The sequence below is a fragment of the Tympanuchus pallidicinctus genome, unplaced genomic scaffold, assembly GCF_026119805.1.
Source record: "Tympanuchus pallidicinctus isolate F22 unplaced genomic scaffold, pur_lepc_1.0 scaffold14, whole genome shotgun sequence".
In the NCBI taxonomy this organism is placed as follows: domain Eukaryota; kingdom Metazoa; phylum Chordata; class Aves; order Galliformes; family Phasianidae; genus Tympanuchus; species Tympanuchus pallidicinctus.
In genome coordinates this window covers 3,151,872-3,173,803 of record NW_026294659.1, presented here as the reverse complement: position 1 = coordinate 3,173,803, position 21,932 = coordinate 3,151,872, and the positions used below count along the sequence as shown (strand labels likewise).

Below are 21,932 nucleotides of genomic sequence, written 5' to 3'. Positions count from 1 at the left end.
TCTTCCTTGGGATCAGCCATGAATAAGCACTGGAATTGTTTGGTTCAGCAGGCAACCAACCAGCAGCTATATCAAGGTATCTTCCTATAGCAGACACCACACAATTCAGCACAGGCAGAGGAGCTTGCTACTCCTTTTTGAAGGGGGCCGGGGGGGAGGGAGGGGAAGGGCATCTTGCTTCCCCAAAATACACTTTTTTTAATAAATTCAAGTCAGTCTTCAGTGATTCTATGATTCTACATCCCAGCTGTAAATACATTGTGAGGACATTTTAAATCTTGACACCCCTAAGCATATACTGAAGCATCACCTGAAAGCATTTCTTAATTGTTAAGCAGCACATCACAAGTCCGTAAGTTGTAGCACAGCCAGCACCTTCTTACATTTTAAGGGATGCTTCAGCCAGGACAAGTTCACTTACTTCATGTAACTTGTAAAGCAGTTAGTGCCCTCACCACATCCTGTTTAAAAAAATCCCTCAGAACTAAAACACATACACAACTCCTCTTTTTGTTTGTGCTTTATCTGCACGCGGTACAATTCCCCAGCAAAACACAGATCAAAGAATACAGAGAAGTTTCATAAGTCAAATCCAATACACACAGCACCAGTTAAGGTATGTGGAAAAAGACAAGATAAGCAAAGAACTTACTTTTCAGTATATTGGCCGTATCTATTAACATTTCAGACATGAAATGCTGCAGCTGTTATTTTTATGTGCCCTCCTATTGCTGACAGATTTCTCACATTTTTCCCCCCACATGCAATTACAGAATTGAGCTTCAGACACCATGGACAGGAAAAAAGCCACTGCCAGAGAGCCTAAAAAAGGAAGCTCAGCCTACAAGAGGTCATACTCTCCTTTTTCCATCTCCATGAAAACACTTGTTCTGTTTCCCTCCACATGCACACACATTCACTTCCCCTTTTCCTTAGAAACACAAATTCTGCCTTACCTGCACTACAGCCCTGGAATTCCCAGAGTGAATTCACGCAACAGTTTTATAAGAACTTTTTTCATTAAATACATGAGCTCAAATAATCTCTGCTTTCCCCCTCACACCAGCACACACCTATGTCCCACACTGAATTTTACCAGCACATCTGTGCAGCTGCAAACTGTGCAGTTCCCCCAACAACCCTAAACAGTAACACATTTCAAGTTATTTTTCCAATGAGCTTTTACCTTTTCAAAGCAACTTTCTGAAGGGATAGCCAAGAACAAGTCTGAATGGAGTCTCAAATCTGAAATTCCTTGCTTCTGAAGAACTAACCAATCAATGGGATAGGAATGCTAACAGCCCAAGAGTCAGAAGCATGACTAAGGCCCCCACCACCCTAATTATAAAAGGAAAACAAACCGCTCCTTTTTCACAAACAAGGGTTTCATTAAAACACTACTCATAATTATATTTTAGGGTTAGGAACACCACACTGCCTGCCTGCAGAAGTCGTCCACTTACCAGCTCAAGGAGCCACAGGTAGGCAAGATACTTCTGCTCTATAATTGCTACTTTAAACACCTCTTGAGGAGACCACCTCAAAGCCAGGTTGCCTTACTCAAAAGTTCAGACCTGCTTCTATCAAACAGCCTATTAAAATCTCATGAAGATTCATTATTAGAAATATTTTTATTAAGACAGAATAAAAGAGGCCCTTTTCTTCTGACTCTTTTACTAGTTCTGTACTACATTAACAGACATTTGTAGTTTTCTTTCAACTTTACAGGAAATTGGCATGCTTAAGTTCATGTGACCCAAGCAACCCCATTCCCAAGGCAGTGCTCTTTCTTCTCCTGCACTTCCCCCACTCCCATCTGAAACCAAGAGAAATACCATGTTCTCCTTTTTGAACTTCCCTACCACCGTGTTTTCATTCTGATATCACTCAATATCCCCAACAACTATCAATCTTACACTTAAAAAAAAAAAAGTGCCTACTACACAATATACAGCATTCATTCTTCAGAACAAAAGCATACGTGTAGTATGAGCTACTGCCCAATACCTGGAGAGACTAAGCTACCTGAGGAAGATTTTCTAAAGGGTTTTAGCATACAACAACAAAAAAAAGTCAGCAGAGATCACCATCAGAATCTATACAATTTCGCAGCAAATAACAGAGTAAGTGAACAGGGACACTACAGCTAGATGAGGACGCTGGTCCATGTCTCTCCTGTACAGAGGATTCCACATTTGGAAACATTCCTCCAGCTAAGGCATCAGCAGACAGTTAAGAGGCAGGATTACCTCCCTCGCCCTGCTGGCCACACTTCCTTTGATGCAGCCCAGGATACTGCTGGTTTCTGGGTGCAAGGGCACATTGCTAGTTCGTGTCCAGCAGGACCACCAGGTCCTTCTTGGCATGGCTGCGTAAGCATTCACATATCAAAATCCTACTTAAAATCCATACACAGCCACGTACTGCAGATCCTCTCACTGACATCCAACCATACACTCCCTCCTTTATTCCCTCAGGGCCCTCAAAAGACTGAGGATTAAAACAAGTTGCGCTGAAAAGCATATTCAAATGGCTTCAATCATCATATATAACAACTCCAACACACACTGAAGAAGTAGACACCATGACCACGTACACTCACTGCAAGATTCATTATAATACAAACTTACTACTGAAGAATACTTATTCTCATAGCCCAAAATCTTTGTGTTTCTATAGGCTATGAAATTGAAAGCTATAAGAGCCACTAAAAGTAATCTGTCGAATTGAGGACAGGTAACATTTTGAGGTGTAAAGAGCATGCGCTTACCAAGAAGGTCAGACTCCGCAATAGTTCAGCTGAAATGTAATGATAACATATAAGCCTCAGAGGAGCAAGAAAAAAAAATGGATGAGTGAGTTTCCTAAATAATAACAGAACACTTCCAAGTTTTATTGTCCATGTAATTTACACAGAAAAAAGTAATCAGTTGGTGATCTATGATTGGGCTTTGAAGTTTAACTCCTTCAACACCACCAAGTTTACCTTCATCACTTTTTCTTTATGGACAATTCTTTATGCTCTGGGCCACAAGCAATAGATGAGAGAAAAATGTCACATGAGCACAGGACAATAAGCTTCAGAGCAGTTATGGGTGAAGCTCTTCACTTCTCACTCAAGGTGTCTACCATGCTTAAACAAGCACAAGAGAGGGAAAAAAAGATTCTCCCCTCCTTTGGACCATACAGCAGTTCTTCTGCAGTTGGTCCATCCTCCACTCCCATTCAGGCACATTTAGGAACATTTGGATGCTGTGGAGAGGAATATGGTTGAGTGAGAACTATTGGTGATAGGTGGATGGTTGGACTTGATGATCTTGTGGGTCTTTTACAACTTTGGTTGTTTCTGTGATCCATCTTAACTGGAGAGAGATGCAAACATTGTCTTCAAAGATAAATGGAAATGAAAGAGAAAGCATTGTCTGTTTTCAGATAAGTTTAAGAAGACACTGTGATAGTGGTTTTAACTAATATTGCAGCTTCCATACCACAGAGCAGGGAAATTTACCTCTAGCTTATTTTCCACACACCTAGTCCTGCTCCCCCCACCACCACTCCTGACTGTTATGCAGATTCCAGCACTGATACTATGCATTGAAGTTCAGGAAACCATAAAGGCAAAGAGGTCATTGAGTCAAGGGCAGGAGAAAAAGGGAGCAGGAGGGTCCACAAAAGCAGGTTTTAGAGCTACTTAGTTTCTTGGTTTTGTCGAAATCAAGCAAGGGCAAGATGCAAGGACAACAGCAGGACTATATACTGTATCTTTTTCGGTGTCAGGTCACTATCAGAGCTGAAACCACACTATAAAATCTCACTATGAAACAGACTGAAAGACTTCTGCCACGAAATACATCAGAGCATTCTAAAACAAACTGCTCCGACAACAACGCCATTAGAATCTCATCCCTTCCCTGCTCTCGGCTCTCAGTATCTCACCGAAGCACAAATGCTGCAAAGCCCTGGGGATGAGAGGAAATCTCCCTCCTCCCCCAAGATACTGATACATCCCTCGTGTAGATGCGGATAACTGCCCTCGTTCCCGCCTCCCTGCGGGAGTTACGAGGAAGGGCCACGCGCAGTGCGGCAGGCCCGGCTCGGCACCCGGTGCTCGGTCACCCATCTCAGCTCTCCCCCACATTTTATCCATTTTGGCCATAGAGAAACGTGGTGGCTCCCCTCCGTTTGTCGGCTCGAACGTGCCCTCTACAGATAGCTCCGGAGCAGGGCTTCGTAGAACCCGAGAGCTCACCTCAAGCCGCGTTTTATTACCAATTCCTTCACCCTACGGCTTCGCAGCGGCTCCAGAGGGGCCCGCTTCGCCTCGCCACCTCCGCCTCCCTCCAGCGGGCCCTACGCGCAGCGAGCAGGCGGCCCGAGGGCACCTGCACCGCACGCGGCCCTACCGCAGGCCCGCTGGGGCAGGAGGAGGCCGCGCTGAGCCCACTGCGAGATAAGGCCGCAGAGTGCTCGCACGGGGCCGAGCGCCAAGGAGGGGACCCGACCCGCAGGGGTGAAGGGCGGGGGGAAAGGCTGAAGCTCGGGGAGAGGCCTCGCCGCGCCGTTACCTGTGGCGCCGAGCATGAAGTCCAGGGTGCTGTGCCGCGCTGCTGCCATAGTGAGGTAGAGCCCTGTGCCATGCCTGGAGAAGGCGGCGGCGGCGCGCAGAGTGCGGCGGGCAGCCTATATGTGCGCGGGGCTGCGGCGGCGCCGCGGGGGTGGGAGCGAGCCGGGCCGGGCGGGGCTGTAATGGCGGCGGGGCGGGGCCGCGATGGCGGAGCGGCGGTTGGCGACCCCTCGGCTCAGGGACGGGGCGGGGGGTTGGTGGAGGGGGAGGGTGGCGTGGGGGCGGCGAGATGGCGGCCGCCGCTGGGGAGCCGGGGAGGGGGGGGGAGGGAGGAGAAGAAAAAGGCGGGAGATGGCGGCGGAGGGTGCTCCCTCAGGCGGCTCCCGCCCGCACCGTGCGGCTAAAATAAAGAAAAACAACCCGTTTCTTTTAAGATTCAGTCCCCCGTAACGAAATTCCTGGACGGTCTCCTAGCGCCGGGGCCACGGAGCAGCCTCCAGCAGCAAGGGCAGCCCCAGCGTTGGGGCCACCGATCTGCTCCTCACCCCTGCCCTCACCGAACAGAGAGGTTGCTACCTTCCCATAGCTTCGCTAGCGCTGGAGAATCTCACAAACCTTTTATTTAAAGTCTTTAACGAAGGATAACTAGAATTGCTTGCGGAAACCACAAATGATAGGAGCCATATGTAATTACAAACCCAGCAACGTCCCACCCAGAAGCGGTTAGTAATAGGATCAATGATTAATGTTGTCAGGCACTGCGAATGTTACAGCTTTGCACTCCTTTCTTGCAGAAATCTGCAAAAACGAGATCTAAATGTGAACAGTACGACAGTATCAGTGATTTCCTGGCATTCTGCAGCTTAAAGAATAAAAAGTTTTACAAGAAATAAAAAGGATTTACAAGAAATCACTTTTACATAAGCTAATGTATCACAATCATTATTTCTGTAAGTTGTGGTAACATTTTTTTTTGTTGCAAGCTTTCATTGCCTGCGTTTTAAGCTCTGCAATTCCACAGATCTGGAGTAAAGCAAAAACGTTCCCTGGAGAAATGTATCAAAAAAGCCAGAGATGTCTGCAGGTTTGCAGCAAATTCATTTTTGTCAGCTGGTGTTGATTTGACTCTGCCAATCCATGAGAGACCTGTTAAGAAAAACTAGTTAGCCAAAGTATGGGGTTGTGCAAATTCCTGTTGAACGTATTTGATCCAGTCCTGCATGTTATACAGGGGACTTCACCAGTCCTGATTCCCCAAATGCAAGGAATTGGGCGTGCAAGTTGCTGTTTCACCAAGAGTTTTGCTTTTTCTTAGTGCTGTGCCCTCAGAGAGAAAATAAATAAATAACTAACCAAAGAAATAAGTAAATAAATAAATAAATAAATGAAAATTCATTGCTTCCTTGCCACTATCTCTGGTCTCTCTACTTTTTTTTTTTTTTTTTTTTTTTTTTTTCAGGTATAAAGCTGCCACAGGACAGCCCGGAAAATTCCCGTATTTTATGATCTCTGATGTCTCTCACCTTTGCAACAGTAGCAGTCATTTCAGTTATTACGTACAGGAGCTTACTGTCTTAGACTTCAGTGCAACAAGGAAATAACCAATGCCTTTTGTTTAGCTGAAGCAATTACATTATCTTTCCATTGAGGAATAGTCAGAAGAAAGTAATGGTGATGTTGTCACCTAAATATACCTTCAAGTATTTGTTCATACGTGCCAGGAGCCTAGCTCAATTATGCCCTTATATACACATGAACAACTTCATCAATTTACAGGGGAAAAAGTAGAGCAGGTCTTTTCCTGGCATTAATTTTGCTACTTAAGGCCGACCATTCTAGACTAGTACTGGAAGATGGGTGGAGCATTATCTTTTTAATTAAACTTGCTATGGAAAGAAAGAAACAGAACAATCATCTTACCCTATTCTTTTTTATATGCTTGGGAATTTTATGGATCATCACTGGACTTCATCTGAAGAGCTGGAAAGGCTAAATTAATTATTCCAGAGAACGATATCAAATCTTTCTTAGATTTCAATGTAAAGGACAATAATTAGATATAAATGGTTTTCACAGCTGCTCATTAAGTTAGGTGGAGATGGGAAAGCTGGCGAAACAGCTTGAACAAATTCAAAAAAGGAATATGGGTGGGAAAATAAAAGGTTCACAGTGGAAATGTTGATATAGCCGCAGGAAAGTATCCAACAAGAGGAAGAAATCTGCAGTATTGACCTGTAGGAGTGAAAGCAGACAGTAAATTATGTGTAGTCTTACAGAGCAGAAACATCAGAAAGCCCACAGATGCCTTCAAGTGATGGATCCCATCACCGAGGGAGAAACTAACAGATTTTTCTCTTCCGTTCCTTTGGCATTGACTACTCTTTGCCTACTACTTAACTAGGTCATGCCTGGGATATTTTGGGGAATCTTCCTATTAGAAAATTACACGCAAGGGAAATTTAAAGAAGAGCAATTAAAATAATTAAAGAGATTGAGGGATTGATTTACGAGGCATGATCAAAAGAGCTTGAATATTAAAACATGTTTCACCAATACTGTGGATTTCAGATGACATCATAGTGTTAAGATTAGCACAGGCTATATGAAAAGAGTTTATTCAGTATAGGATTACATGCATATTTTGAAGCCAGTAGAGATTGCTAAAGTGGATGCAACAGGTAAAAAGAGCAAAAAACACATTTGTGCACCAGTGTTTGCCCAGTTATGGAATGCTTTATTCTGAAACGCAGTGACAGAGGCCCTACTCTCTATGGGGAGATTTGACAGATTAGATAAGATACACAGGCTGAAGGGAACAATCTCACAGGGGGTGGTGACACACTGGAACAGGTTGCCCAAGGAGGCTGTGGATGCCCCATCCCTGGAGGCATTCAAGGCCAGGCTGGATGTGGCTCTGGGCAGCCTGGTCTGGTGGTTGGTGACCCTGCACATAGCAGGGGGTTGAAACTGGATGATCATTGTGGTCCTTTTCAACTTAGGTCATTCTATGATTCTATGATTCTATGTAAAAGTCAGGATAAAGGCCTCCAGTTGTATGCAACAACTTGCACTAGAGGCCCATTTTAGCCTGCATCCCCTGTTTTTCCATACACACCCATAGCCAGCTGAAATACCAAACATAACAGTATTTTTAATCACGATCTCACAGTTCATCTTCTCTGACTGCATCCATCTATGTTAACTGATCTGTAAATATTTCACCTACAGGTGTCACAGCGTGAAATTCGCCTCAGGAATTAAAGTTGAAAACAACATGTTCCTCACAGACAGCAAAGAAATATCTTACAGGAATACCTTTATCCTTGGGTTATTTTAGATAGTTCACAGAAGATTCGTTAGCAGTCTTTTAGGACCACCCGTATACCTCACAGCTTTGTCACCTTTGAATAAGGTGGTCATCTTGTAATACTAAATGAAGCCTTGAAGTCAAACATGCATGTTTAACAGGTGTGCATACACACAAAATCTTTCACATCTGATTCTTTATATAATTAATTAATAATTTCTCCTAAACAGAGGCATTTGTACAGTACAATTAAGTAAACAGCACAACGTGGTAACAGCCTATGCTGAAGTTAGAAGATAGTAACAAAATGGGAAAAGCAGGTGCTAGAAACAAAAGAGGCTTAGAGTTTGATGCAAATACCTAGAAATTGTTTCATCAACTTCAGTGTTTATGTATCATATTGGGTCAGTTTTTACCCTAGAATGTTAACGACAAAAACACACTGAGAAACAAACCAACAAAAAACCCTACCCCCAAAGATCTACTTTACTATTTGCTTGTAATCGATAGAGGTTGTAATTGATAGAGGTTGTAGTATATTTGTAGGAGAGGGAAGGTAGTATCTAGACAGATACATCCTTTCAGAAAGCTGTAATAAGGAAAAAAGAACATTGTAAGCTTCTGACTTAGAAGAAAATAACCTGAGATAAGGATGTGGTACTATAATTTTGACCAATGATGAAGTTCACATCTTAGCAAAATAGCGTATCTTATAAAAGACACATTGATGACTAAGAAAACTAGAACGTAGTAGTCTAATGAATTCACTTCTTTAATTCCTACTTCTGCTTCTGTGTCTGAGCACGTTATTGTTTACTAAAACAAACTTTATCTCCCTTTTCTTGGATGCTCACAATCAAATACATAGACTTCCTTGGGCACTGCTCTAATCTTTAAAGGAAAAAAGAGGCAGGAAGCTGTCTCAAATTAAATGCTAGCTACTGCAGAGTCTACATCTTATTGGAAACCGTAAAAAAAATCTAACTTGAAAAACAAGTGTGTTGAGTTAAGCAAGGCAACAGATTCAAACCGATTACAGGGATGAGTGAAGATTTAATTTTTTTCTTTTTTTTAAGGTCTGCAAACAAGGACCCTAGAGAGTCAAATTATATCACAGGATGTAAGGCACCTCACAGAACAGGAGAACAATTTCAGGAAGTTTTAGGAAACTCAGATAAGAGATAATTGCTTAAGTAAATGCTACTATAAATTATAGCAGCTATTATACTCTGCTTTTTGAAAGCCTTCTCCTGGATAAAGGCCAGAGTGCTGTATTTGAACCCTTATGATGGGATTTCCTTTGATCCAAACAGGTAAGCAGTCTTCTAGAGAAACTGTTCCCCTGTTTACTGTGAAAGGGAGACCTGATGCCCAATGGCCCAAAAATCTTGATTGTCCTGTACACCTCCTCCTTGTGGAACACACTGCTTTTGGTTGAGTTTCAAGCCTGACATACTCATAGATTCTTTTGATAATACCAAGAAACACCCATGGAAACCACTGAGAGACCATTCCTTACCTTCACCTCTTCACCAATATCCTTGCTGATGTGTCCTACCTTAGCCCAGGGTCCTGCCTCTGACCCACACATCCTGGTTTTGTGGTTTTGGTGGTTTTTTTTCTTAACTTCCAAAATGTGAAGTCCTGACACTGCTCCTTTCCATGTTTTTCTACAGATATTTGACCATGGAACAAAATTCCCTCAAATCCCAACTAGTATCTCCTCCCTCCCCAAACCAAATGCAGAAAAAGATTAGATAAACATTGATTTGTGAATCCCAGCACAATTTTGTCCCTGAACCCATCACGTGGCAAGCAAAAATGGGGCTAAGGTTTTCCTTAACATCTTGATCATCTCTTAAACTACTATATGCTGTAAGCAGTGCTTTTTGTTATTTGAAAATAGCCTCTGAGAGAAACCTTTTTATAACTTCCATCAGATGATATCCACCACTCCTTCTGAGTCCACAGTCATCATCTGATCCCATGGTCTGCTCATCATCATCAAGTGATCTCAATCCCACATCATTTGATCGTTATCTGCAACAGCAAAAAAAGGGCTTTCTTGGCTTGTCTACTTTCTTTCTCCTGCCTGCCACATAGTTCAGACACAGCTCTTCAGATATCAGGAGGGCTTGCCAGTGCTAATCTTCCTTTATGACATAAATCATAACATTTAATAGCTGCACCAGCTAGTTAAAATATCTTAACCTCTCCCAGTTGGTGACTTGCATACACAGCTACAGGACAGGACCTGTGGTCCACAGGCAAAAAGAACATAACAGAAAATATATATGTATTCCTTGTATGTAAAGCATAGCCCTGGTAAGCCCACAGGAGCTCAGATAACCAGTGCTACGGGTGGCTCAGGGTTCTGTGGCTGCAGCTTCAGGACAGCCCTCTCAAAGTTTTTATCGATGATAAATAGTTTTTCTACAGTTCTTTCTGTTCTGTTCTTCTGTTCCAGTTTGTATTTCCTAATAATTACAAAACGAGTAATGCTGTTTTCCCAACCCAGCCAAGTCACATCTTGTCTACCATCTATGATTTTATCATTTCCCATGTTATGCAGGTGATTTCAGTGACAGACTAGCCCCTGGACAGCAAAGAACCCCTCTGAGTAGGCAGATTTGCTATCTTTCATCACTGACACAGTATCCAGTAGACAGCAGCCTCCATTATTTTGATTTAGATTAACAGTTACAGCTGAAATACAGTAAAAGTGAAATCAGATCAATGAAATCTTAAAAAAATAAGAAGAAAAAAAAAGAAGGAAAATAAAGGTCAGAGAGAGCAAGTTTTTTGACAGCTTTTATTCCATTGAAAACTATGTAAATAAGGGGCAAACATGCACAGGTTGGTAATTTGTAACCCAAGCTTTGCATAATATGAAGGAAATACTATTCTTTATGATCAAAATGTTTACAAGGAAGGAAGTCCTGCATGGAGAAGAATGGATGACAAATTGGTGAAAATAGAAATTATTAGTTCATTGACAGTTAGCATAAAAAGGTGGTAGAATGCATGAAATAAATAGTGTAAAAAAACAGAAAGTGGAAAAGATGTTTCACCTGCAGCAGAGACCAGTAACACTTAGTTTACTTTATATATGTGTTGTGAAATACCGTTTCTTATAAAGATGTTCTCTTTTCTGAGTGATGATGCCTCAACATACAGTGTGAGAAGTCCTGGTAAATAATAACATGATGGCTTTTTTTTTTTTTTTTTTTTTTTTATCTTATGTGTGTTATGTTCTGGACTCCTTGTTTTAAAGGCTGTTGCCATCAAGGCCGAAGACAGATTTACTGCTGACTTTAAAGGAGACAGAATTTTAGTCTTTGCCTGCTGTCCTACAGGCAGGGATAGATTTAGTTCTGTTACTTGGCCATCTGACACTCTAGGCAGAAGTATATGTAACTCCATTTAAAACAAAAAAAAAAATCCAAAATGCTCAAGTACATGTTGATAAATCATACTGACTGCACTTACATCACACACATGCTGTAGCTCTGTGAGGGATGTTAGTGTATGTTCACTTGATGAAGTCTCCGTTGTTAGCAGATGCTTTACCATCTTGCCTCTTACATTTCTGGCTGCAAGTGCAAAGCTAATTCCAAGTAAAAAGATGGTCTCTTCCTTAAAAGGATCTCCAGAATAAATAAAGCTGCCAGTCTAAAAGGCTGAAGTGGTGGTGTAGAAAGGCTGTTTTGCATTGGGCTCTCCTGTGAGCCCAGTCAATTAGCTCATCATTGCAGAGATTTTCGGATGTCTACAGTGCAGATACCTATATTGGACCTGGTTGTCTCAGTGGCCTTACCATTCAACAGAGCCATTTTTAAGATGCAATTCATCTCACCCTACTGAAGATGCCTAAAACAGATCAAATTGTTCTTTGTTTCTCTCCATTGACTCTGAACAGTTCAGGTGAATGCCTGTCTGGCATTCCACATCCTGACAGTGCTCTGCACAGATTGATTTCTTCTACTCAGAGCTGCTCTTAACATGAAGTCAGCATTGCCGTGTGAGAGGCTACAGCAATGACTTTTCTCCTTAGCAGAAAGTTTTGCACAAACTTCTTCATTCATTTTATAAGAAACAGCTTATGCTTAGGAAAAAGAGATGACTTTTCCAAGGGAAAAACAATACGGCAAGATAATACTGATCCACTCAGCAGGCTGTGATCTGTCTGTTGGCTGCTAGACCACATTTGAGTTTATGAAAGGCAACACAGAAAGAAGTTGGAAGGACTTCGTGGTTATTCACAGGCAGGTCCTCTAAGATGTTGCCAGGTAGCATCTAATTATAAATGGGTTTTTAAATGCAATGTAATTAAATCAAAAGATAGAGTCAGCAATATGATCGAAAGTGAATGATCTGTATCTCACCTAAATAGTTTCACAATCGGAGTTACAATGAATAGACCAGGCTTGGAGAAACAGAAATGTACTTAATCTTCCAAAATGTACATTACACGATACTAAACCTAATGACACTAAAAGATTAATGTAGAAGGTCTTTTTTAGTCTGATATCAAAACTTCATCAGAACCCCATAGAACAATATTTTCCACTAACCACAGGAAAATGACTTTTGGAATTAACATAAAAATATTCAACCTAAAGCAGCCTGTTGCCTTCAACAGCAGAAAGCTTACATGGCCTTGCAACCTGAAAGCTGCCAAATAACATGTATTTGATTGTGGAGTTTGGACCCCATTGTTGCTAGCTCAGACATCTAATAAAATGTCTCAGTTGACAATTTCAAAGAATGATTCTGTCTTCTGATTAGAGAAGTAGGCTGAGTCAGGAGATGAATGCTTAATTTTTAAACTGCTACAGATTATTCTACCTTGGATAAGTTAGAGTCTGTCTGAAATGTGGCAGAAACTACTTTCTTCCTTTAACAGTTTGTAAACCCGTGAGGACACAAACTGTTTCAGCTGTGAATTTTTAAAAATACTAATTCAACAGCTAACTATAAGTTTCACTTGGGATGATTGTATTTGATAGTCCCCCTGAATTTTCCTTAATGCTTCTTTATTACTTGCTTTACATTATCTGAACCATTCCTTCCTCAGACTTTCTTTGTTATATTCTCCTGTCAGCCACTATCTTAAACCCCCCTTTTTTTTTTTTTTTTTTTTTTTAGCTCTTCTTCATTACTCTGATGGTTGATTTTGAACTGACAGAGCTTCTGATGAATACAGAATGGTATGTGTAGCTGTTGTTAAGGATTAACAAGTTTGCTTTGAGGTTTTTACTGCAACACTTATGTAACAAATACCGTGCCAATGATGGAAAACAAGAAGATCAGAAAATTAACCAGATTGGAATACTTACCATATGCAGAGTTTGCATGCAACATATTTCATCTATTTTTTTTTCTCCATGACCAGATGATCTCCTTAGAATTTCTGGTGTGGAAACATCTTAATTTGACAATGAGTTGCCTTTATGCCCTAAAGCATATGGTGGGTACCAGAAATAAGTGAGTGGTGTGGCTCCTGTGCTTTCCCTGTTTTGTTGGAATTGTTACTGTGCCGGGTTTCAGTTGTAAGACAAAAAGAATGTTCTTGGTTCACACCTGTGGGGTATTAGAAACTGTGGTTCCTTTTGTCTTCTGATGGAAGCAGCAATACGGCGGCATTGTTTGCACTCAGATGAATTCAAGCAGCAAGCTGCTCTGTTCTGCATGCTCACTTTTTCCTTACTTTGTTTTCTGTTTTTCCCAGTTTTCAGAAACTGTGTCTGTCATGGTCTACAATACTGAGTCCCACTGTGCTCAGATTGGTGTCTCGCCAAGTCCACACTGTGCCAGAAGACACTGATTCAAAAAGACATCCAAGAAGGCTGAAATGAAACTTCTGAATTATATTTCCTTCTCAATGCCTTTTTTAAAGCGTATGCTTTTGTGTTTCTCTTCATCACATACTCAGATTAACATAGCCCCATGCAACAATAAACAGTCTTGAATTGCCAGCCTTTAACTTTTACTATTTGCTTAGGAAGTGTTTGAGAGCAAATCTGAAAAAGCATTATTTCATTTTTTGACCAAATGTACGATGAATAACAGATTTTGCAATAAAACTAGTTTAGGAAAAGACAAGATGCATTCTCTTTGTAATAGCCATGCTTGACTATGTCAAGCAAAGCCATAACTCTGGCCAATATATTATACAGGCTCATTGTAACAAAATTGTGCAGTTGCCTGACTCCATTCTTTCAGAAATCTTTTCCACAGATTTCAGCACTCTCTGACATCATTATGCCATGTCACTGAGAGCTGCTGACAGGAGGAGCCTGGGGCTTTCCTGGCTAATGTTCCCAATTGTTGATGTGCTGTGGGCAGCTGAGTGTCGCCAGACCTCCCCTGGCCCAGCCGTGCTGGACGGCAGCAGCAGATCAGTGCAATGCCTTCCTGCATTTTGCCCAGCATTGGCTGCATTAAAAAAACCTGGGCCTAAGTGGGAAGAGCTTTTCTTATCATAAAGAAACTGGGAATGATTGGGTCAGAACACCTTGTGCCTCTATGATCTGCAGAAGCATTCTCTGCAGCAGCATGTGGCAGTGGTGTTGAAACAAGCCTGTAGAAGCACACTGGGAGGAGATGCAGTAGGGTTGCAGCAGGAACCAAGGTGGCAGGAGGAAATACTGGCAGGAAGCTTACTCCTTAAGACTGATTTTAAGTGTCTTGCACCTCCAAAAATGCAGTGTGGTGAACCCTCCTACTCCAGGGTTCCTCCTGCCAGTTATGAGACCACACGATTACAGTTTTGCAGGGTTAACTTATGGGACTATCTTCACTTGTTAAACAAAGTTTCTTGACAACTCTATTAGTAAGCATATCGGACTGTTTAAACTACTGACCTCTTGGCAACAAAGTGGCTTTACTACAGAATGAGTTTTATCCTTCTTTCTCATTCATGGATAATGCCACACTAACATTACATTTAAAAAAGTTTATATGTGTTTTCATCAAAACAAAAGTGGTACTTTTTGATGACAAAGGGACCCTCATTTTCTCCTTGTAGGCAATATTTCTAGCCAATTTATACCTTGTCAGTAGCATTAGCTTTAGGCATACTTCTAGTAGTGAACCTCCTTTCTGCCTTTGTAATACTTAATGGAGCCTGACTTTACAGGACTGGTTTCTGGAAATAAATGTTATTGTTTGCATTGTTTGCAGACTCTTTCTATTCATACAAAATACTTCAAATATGGCATATTTCATTGCTTGGATTACATGCAGCTTGTTTTAATGGTGACCCCGACACCATTTACTTCTGTAGAGTGAAACTGCTCCATACTCCGTTTACAAGTTATTTAGGAGTTAAATGGCTTGTAAATGCTCCTGTCCATAAAAGAAAGAGTTCTCTCTTCAAAAGGTAATATAGAGATGTACACATTTATTTGCAAACCAGTGTCTGGACTGTTTTATCTGTCCTAAAAACCAGCTGATTCAATGAAATCTTCTCTCTTCAGCTGGCTTGCAGTCAAGCCTGCAGTCAAGCCCACAGTCACGTTCCCTGTGTGCCTTGAATGTTTAATCAGTAAACACTGCAGGGAAATATTTAACTGCAAACACAAATCTATCATCATGAGCATGCCATAAACACACAGGGAAATTCCTATTTAATTTTCTAAAATTGCTTGCTTACAGGACTAAGTATGTGGGATTAAACTGACTTTAAAAAATGTAAACTGAGAAGCAATAAGATGCAGAGATTCTGTTTTGGCCCCTTGCTGCTCTTGTGGGGTTTGCAAAGATGCTATCATGCAGCATTTCAGTCGTGGCAGGAATGAACTGGAAATGGCTTGAGAAGAGGTGGTGGGTAGGGAAAAGTTTGCCATAAAACCTGAGGTCGCATTTCAAACTGCTTGAAATAGCATCTGCTAGAAACAAGTCACACAGCTGTGGTGCAAATCGAAGCTAGGAAGACAGGGAGGTAAAAAGACAAAACAAGATGAGGTGCCACTGCATGGAGGAAAAGCAATGGAAATCTGTCTGACCTTTCTTTAACCCTTATCAAGCCTCAGTAATCTTTCCCATTTCTGCTCTGAACATTTTGTGTTCTCAGGTCCATTCTCACTTCTTTCTTTTGCATGATCATCATTTAATATCTTCGCTCACTGGAGATCTCCCTCTTTAATGCTCTGACAGTTATTTCCCCTCTGCCAGGCTGTCTTTTCATTTGCCATCCTTCTGTCTATATCTCTGATACCTAGTTCACCCTAATATTTTCATTCGTCTTAACATCTTGAACTGCTATTTAGAAATCAATGGAACTTTCTTGGTCTATCATTCAAACTCTGCAGTCATTTGCTAGACTTTTCTGTTTGTCTTCAGATCTTTCTGCTTTCCATCTTCTTTTCCCAAGCCATAATTCATGCAGTTTGATGCCAGCCATTTACATCCTCTCCTGCTGCTAGTCCTTTTTCACTCCAATGATTTCTGATTTCTCTGCTGTTTGCAACCTCCTTTTCTTGCTTGCCTGTTCTCTTGCTGACTTCTTGTCAGAATCAGTTTTTGAAATGCTTACTGCTATGTGGCTTTGGGCTGTGTGACAGAGATCATGCTTAAGGGCGAATGTCTCTATTCCGGAAGCCAATCTTTCCAGTGCACACCACTCTGGAACCATCCTCATTTCACTACCTGGAGGCCATATTCTCCAAACTGAGTTACAGCCTCACAGTGGAAGAGAGAATTTCCTCCTAGAGAATTTACAGTTCAAATAAAGGCAATAAGAGGCTTTGGCAAAATATTAAAAAATCTTTATATGGTGCATATTCACTGCAAAAAAAAAAAAACCAACCTCTTTCCTTTTAAAGCAAACTGCTTTTCACCAAGGATCCGTGTTTTGCCCTAACTTCCCTAATGCCCTTGAGGGAGATAAAGCATTAAGCAAGGTATTGTATGAAGGCATAAATACTGGTATATATAAGCAGCTTATAAACTCGAGCCAGAAGTGCAGCTGTTCAAATAGATGCCACAGCTGGCCAACTGAATGCAATTAGGCCTTGACTTGTAGTTCTATGAACAGTCCTTCTTAGTCATCCCCTCACTGTCACATTTTTTAAAAAGATATAAAGAACAGAAAGGTAGACAAATATTATTCCTAAAATCAGGAATAAAACACACAGATGCTTTTCTTTTTCTTTCTTTCCTCCCAGACTGTGTAGAAATAGGTTGTTGAGAAATTCTTACTTTTTCATCTAAAAAATGAATTTTTACTGACTAAAGAAGGCAGATACAAGTAACTCTGTGAAGTGGTTCAGGATTTGTTAGTGAGATGATGAAATCAAGATGGAGACATTGCTGGCAAAGGCAGAAGGCAGGAAGTTGTAAATTCAGTGTTACGCTTGCAGTGAATGTGGCAGTAGTAACCTGCTCTAGCAGGGATGTTGGCTTTCCAACCCTCAGCTATGATTTTCATAGAAAGATGGAGAAAAGGGTCTTTTGTGGCAGGACAAGGGGAAACGGTTTCAAGCTAAAAGAGGGGAGATTTAGACTGGATGTAAGAAAGAGGTTTTTTAGAATGGTTGTGGTGAGGCATTGGCACTGGTTGTCCAGAGAGGCAATGGATGCCCTATCCCTGGAGACTCTCAAGGTCAAGCTGAGTGGTGCTCTGAGCACTTTGATGCAGCTGGAGGAGTCCCTGTTCATTGCAGGGGAGTTGGACCAGGCGGTCCAGTTTTAAGGGTCTCTTCTAACTTGAACAATTCTATGGTTCCATTTTTCAGTGGTTTTAATGATACATGCATATGTAGGAAGTGCAATTTTATTACTAGACTACAGTACTTGGGCTGTGTCTAATAGTACACTGGGAGAGAAGCACTTACATGTGAGTACTCATCAGATGACATCTCTTTACTGGCTATAGAGGGAGGAGATGGTTATCCAGATGACTAAAGTGAGTGACTCTGGCCAGGTGTGAGTAAGTCCCTGAATTCCTCTTCTCTGAGCACCACGTCCAGAAGACCTAGAGCCCTGAAAACTTGTTAAAGTCCAAAGCAGGGAAAACTGTGATTCAATTTGACTGCCATGTCCTCATGCTTCATGACCTTGTAACTTTTACAAGATGTGCTTTGAAGAACAGGCCACTGTCTTACAGCACACGGATGAGGGTCATTATAAAACTAATTAACCGTAGCAAGAGAAGCAAGAGAAAATCATTGCTTCAATCTGTAAATTAAAGAAATTGGGAAGCAAACTATTTTTCTTCTGTGGCAGATCCCATTCTTCAGTTGGCGGGTCATATTATTCCCTTTTCACTTTAAAACTCAATATTGTTCTCCACGCAGGAACTAGATCTTTCCCACTGACCTCAGTGTAGCCGGATTGCGTATGTAGTGAGCATGGATAGATGGAGTCTTTTTTATTTTGCATTTGATAACAGCCTTACTACTCATGCGTGATTTGGCTGTATATTCATGTGAGCATCATAGTAAGGGCTTATTATTACACAGGTTTGGTTTAATTCAGACCTGTGAGCCAGGTATATCAGTCTGATTGCAGTGTCAGACTTCACAGCATGACATTCCAAAATCTGGGATGCACGAGCAGAAATTTCTAGCTTTGTATGTCTGACTGCCTGGTTATTTAGGCTGCTCTTAAGAGAGATGACTTTCTTTTCAACTGGAGAACAGCAAACTTTTATCAGGACTGAGTTTGCTACAGTTTCTCCTCACATCAAGGTCTAAGCTGGTAAGGGAATTACAGTTTTTTAGATAGAGAAAAGGTATTTCATAAATATTGGAGAAAAGCAGAATGGTTACTCAAATATTAAAACATTTTTGCTCTTTAAAATAATAGTAACCATTTCCCCAAACTTTCAAAACTGACAATATCAGTCAGTTCTTCCTCTCCAACAAGTTTGTTCTCACGCGGTCTCTACCTTACTGCAGGGGAAGCATCCCACTCACACTGCTGCATGATATTAGCAGTAATGGTCGTGAATAGCACGGTTAGAAAGCAAGCAACCAAGAATCACACAGAATTTACAACATTCCTGAAGACAGCTCTGTCCTATGAATTATAGCTAGGCCGCGCCTGTTGTTTTGACAATGTCATTATATGAACAGTCTGAACAGTGGGTCACTGAGTAGGTTTTGGATCACATCCAGAATGTTTTCCACCTGCTGTATCCCATTCTCACCTGTGCAGGCAGCAGATGTAACCACTCTGCATTTTGTGGAATGCTTTTGCACTGAACAGGTCAGTTAAGCCTCTAGAGCAAAAGATTCAGCAAGCCTTTAGGACCAAAGTGTGCAAAGGATCTCCATAGGCTGTTTCCTCTGGCAGGGACACCCAGAGCAGGTGCCCAGGACCATGATCATGTGGCTTTCAGGTATCTCCTAGAAGATGACCCCACAAGCTATCCATCACCCTCACACTAAAGACATGCTTTCTGCTTCATCCCCAGACTTTGCAGCAGGCCGGACACGTGTAGAGGCAGGGCTGAAGAGTTCTGGAGACCCATTAGCCTCAGGGCAAGTACAATCCCAACCTGGGATTCCTTGCATAAGGCCTGGCAAGTTTCACTGTTAGGATTTCAGCCCTTCCTATTTGATGGTCACACAGGGAACACGTAGCATAGTGGCTTGCCCAGCTAGATGGCCCTACATAGCTGCTCAAGCACTTCTTTTCATTGCAAGCTCTTATTTATGGACCTAACAAAACCATTTCCTTCCCTGCAGCTACAGCCCATGTATTTCACAGCCTTCTCAGGCCACTAGCAATCATTTTTTATCTAAGCTGATAATAATTAAGACTAGCAGAAGCTAACCAAATGCTTATCAAATTAGCATCCGTGTGTACACACAGATCTGTGGCAGAAGAAAAAAGATATGTTTTGCATTTCAAAGCACGCTTTTGATCTAGAAGAAGGCAGATTTTCAAGCTACTTTCTTATGCATTTGTAATTAATAATAAAAGTTGGTGGGTTTTTTTTGTTGGTTGTTTTTGTTGTTTTTTTTTTTAATCCTCATGGCCACTCATTTCCTGGATTCTTTCCATTGTTTCACCGCACCATACGTTTGGTTTCCTGATCCCCTTCTCAGTCAGCTACGTTCCCTATCAAGTTTTTCTCCCTGTTCCTATGATGAGCTCAGTTCACCAAATCTGGACTCAGTCTGGCTGCATCCGTAATGTCTTCAGCTACAGCTATAAAAGATGTAATTTGCATTTGAATCGGTAGAGTACAGGGGAGGAACCAGAAGAATCACTTATAGGCAAACAGAGTAATTTATCACGTTTAGGATCACACTTAATATCACATTTTGAAATGATATAGATTGTTTTTTTTTTTAATCCAGTCCATTTACACATGCTAAAAGCAATCCCTTTTTAAGTTACTCTGCTTTCTTCAGAACTGCTTTTGGTATTTTCATATCCAGATAAGTAATGAAGAAAATGAAGAATAGCAAATAGTTATTAAAAAAAAAAGAAAAAAAAAAAGAAAAAAAAAAAAGAAGTTTGTTGGTAAAAACAGTGGTAAGTACTGAGGAATGTGTGGTTTGCAATGTGTGCTTATAATCTAACTGCTGATCGTGCAGCGATGATAGAGATACAGGTGGTTCAGCTTCATTTATGCTAGTTATTCAAATAGCTGCAGGAGTGAAAATAAAGCCATGGGGCTAAACATTGTAAAAGTGGATTAATTTTTCTGAGTAATTGCACCTGTGAGGTCAACTTGTACAGGAGAAGGAATGAGGAGAAGAGTTCCAATCTTACAGTCAGGCTACTGAAAGAGTGACCAGGTGCAATCCACACACAGCGAGCAGGGCGCCAGCCCTCAGAGCTAGATAGATATCCTAAACCACCAGGGAAGTACAGGCTTTCATCATCTCCCTGGCCTTAGTGCATGGCATGTAGCTGCCAGCAATGGAAATCCATCAGTGCTATCTGCAAGTTGGCTCTAGAAATGCTTGATATTATGCTTTGTGAGATATGCATGTTTTTCTGATGTAAAAATACTGTAAATGAACAAACCACTTCTCCCTGCAACACTCCTTTCCCGATTTTATCCCATTCCTAACTGAATCTCCACTTCTTTGATCCTTCAAGGAAAAAAGAAGCCATGCACAGTGCTGTAGCATTCTCCCAGGGCAGCCTTGTCTCCATCTGGTCTCTTTCACCCTCTGTAGGTCTGTGCATGTCTGCTAGTGCATAGCTGGAGATAAATAGTATTTTCTTTATAAAATAAAGTATCCTTTTTCTTGCTGTACTCATTTTTTGCTGCTTCCAGGGTTAAGGTCCAGAGCAAGAGAATACATGTCTTTTTTTAACTCCCATGAATAGCATTACTGTGCAAAATTAGAAAACCTTGGACATATTTTTATGTCAAATAAAAGTCACTCAAGCCCCATTTTCCAATTTAATTAATGAGTCAAAAAGGAAAGAAATCCAAGGAAATGATCAGTCAGGCTTTTTTCCTTGCCCACACGTAACCATCTGGCATGATACAAAATGCCCTCAGGTAGCCCTCCTAGTATCCAGCTGCTGGTCCAGGATGTCTTTGATCTCCTATAGGGCCCCATTTGCCAGCCCCATGCATAGGTCTTAGAAGAAACCAACAGAACCTAACCTAAACCAACCAAGAAACTAACAGAACCCAACCCAAACCAACAGAAGACAAATGGAGACAAGCAGGGGATGGGTATCAAAACTTGAACCTTGTTCCAAGTCAAATTACTAACCTAAGAACACCTTAGGATATCTCAGACCACACCAGATGTCTGTGTGGGTAACTGCATCAAATGCAAAAGGCTCAGAGGAATATACACTTAAAAAAAATATCAGGTAATATTTTAATAGAAATCCTCATAGAGCTGCGAAGGGACAAAGATATAGGTACTTTCCCAGTGCAATAACAAGTAAAAAGGATAATAAATGGGGAGTGGGGGGGGAGGGGAAGAGTTTCTTGTTTTCATTTAAATGATTCCTTTTGGGGGAAATGAAACAAGATGTGCAACCATGTGTTTCCAAGACTGTCAGAAGTGGCGGTTAGACAGTATCGAGCCACTGCTACATTTAAAAGAGACTAAAAAAAGGTAGATGCCA

The 21,932-nt window shown here is 41.3% G+C and overlaps 1 protein-coding gene across 1 annotated transcript in view; it reads right to left on the bottom strand.

Annotated features, from left to right (window-relative positions):
* SMS (spermine synthase) overlaps positions 1-4,724 on the bottom strand; it is a 46,192-nt gene extending 41,468 nt beyond the window's left edge. Inside the window, exon 1 of the mRNA XM_052673777.1 lies at positions 4,566-4,724. Within this exon, the coding sequence (XP_052529737.1) occupies positions 4,566-4,614 (49 nt within the window). The 5' untranslated portion in view covers positions 4,615-4,724. The remainder of the gene's footprint in view (positions 1-4,565) is intronic.
* Positions 4,725-21,932: the final 17,208 nt, after the last annotated feature.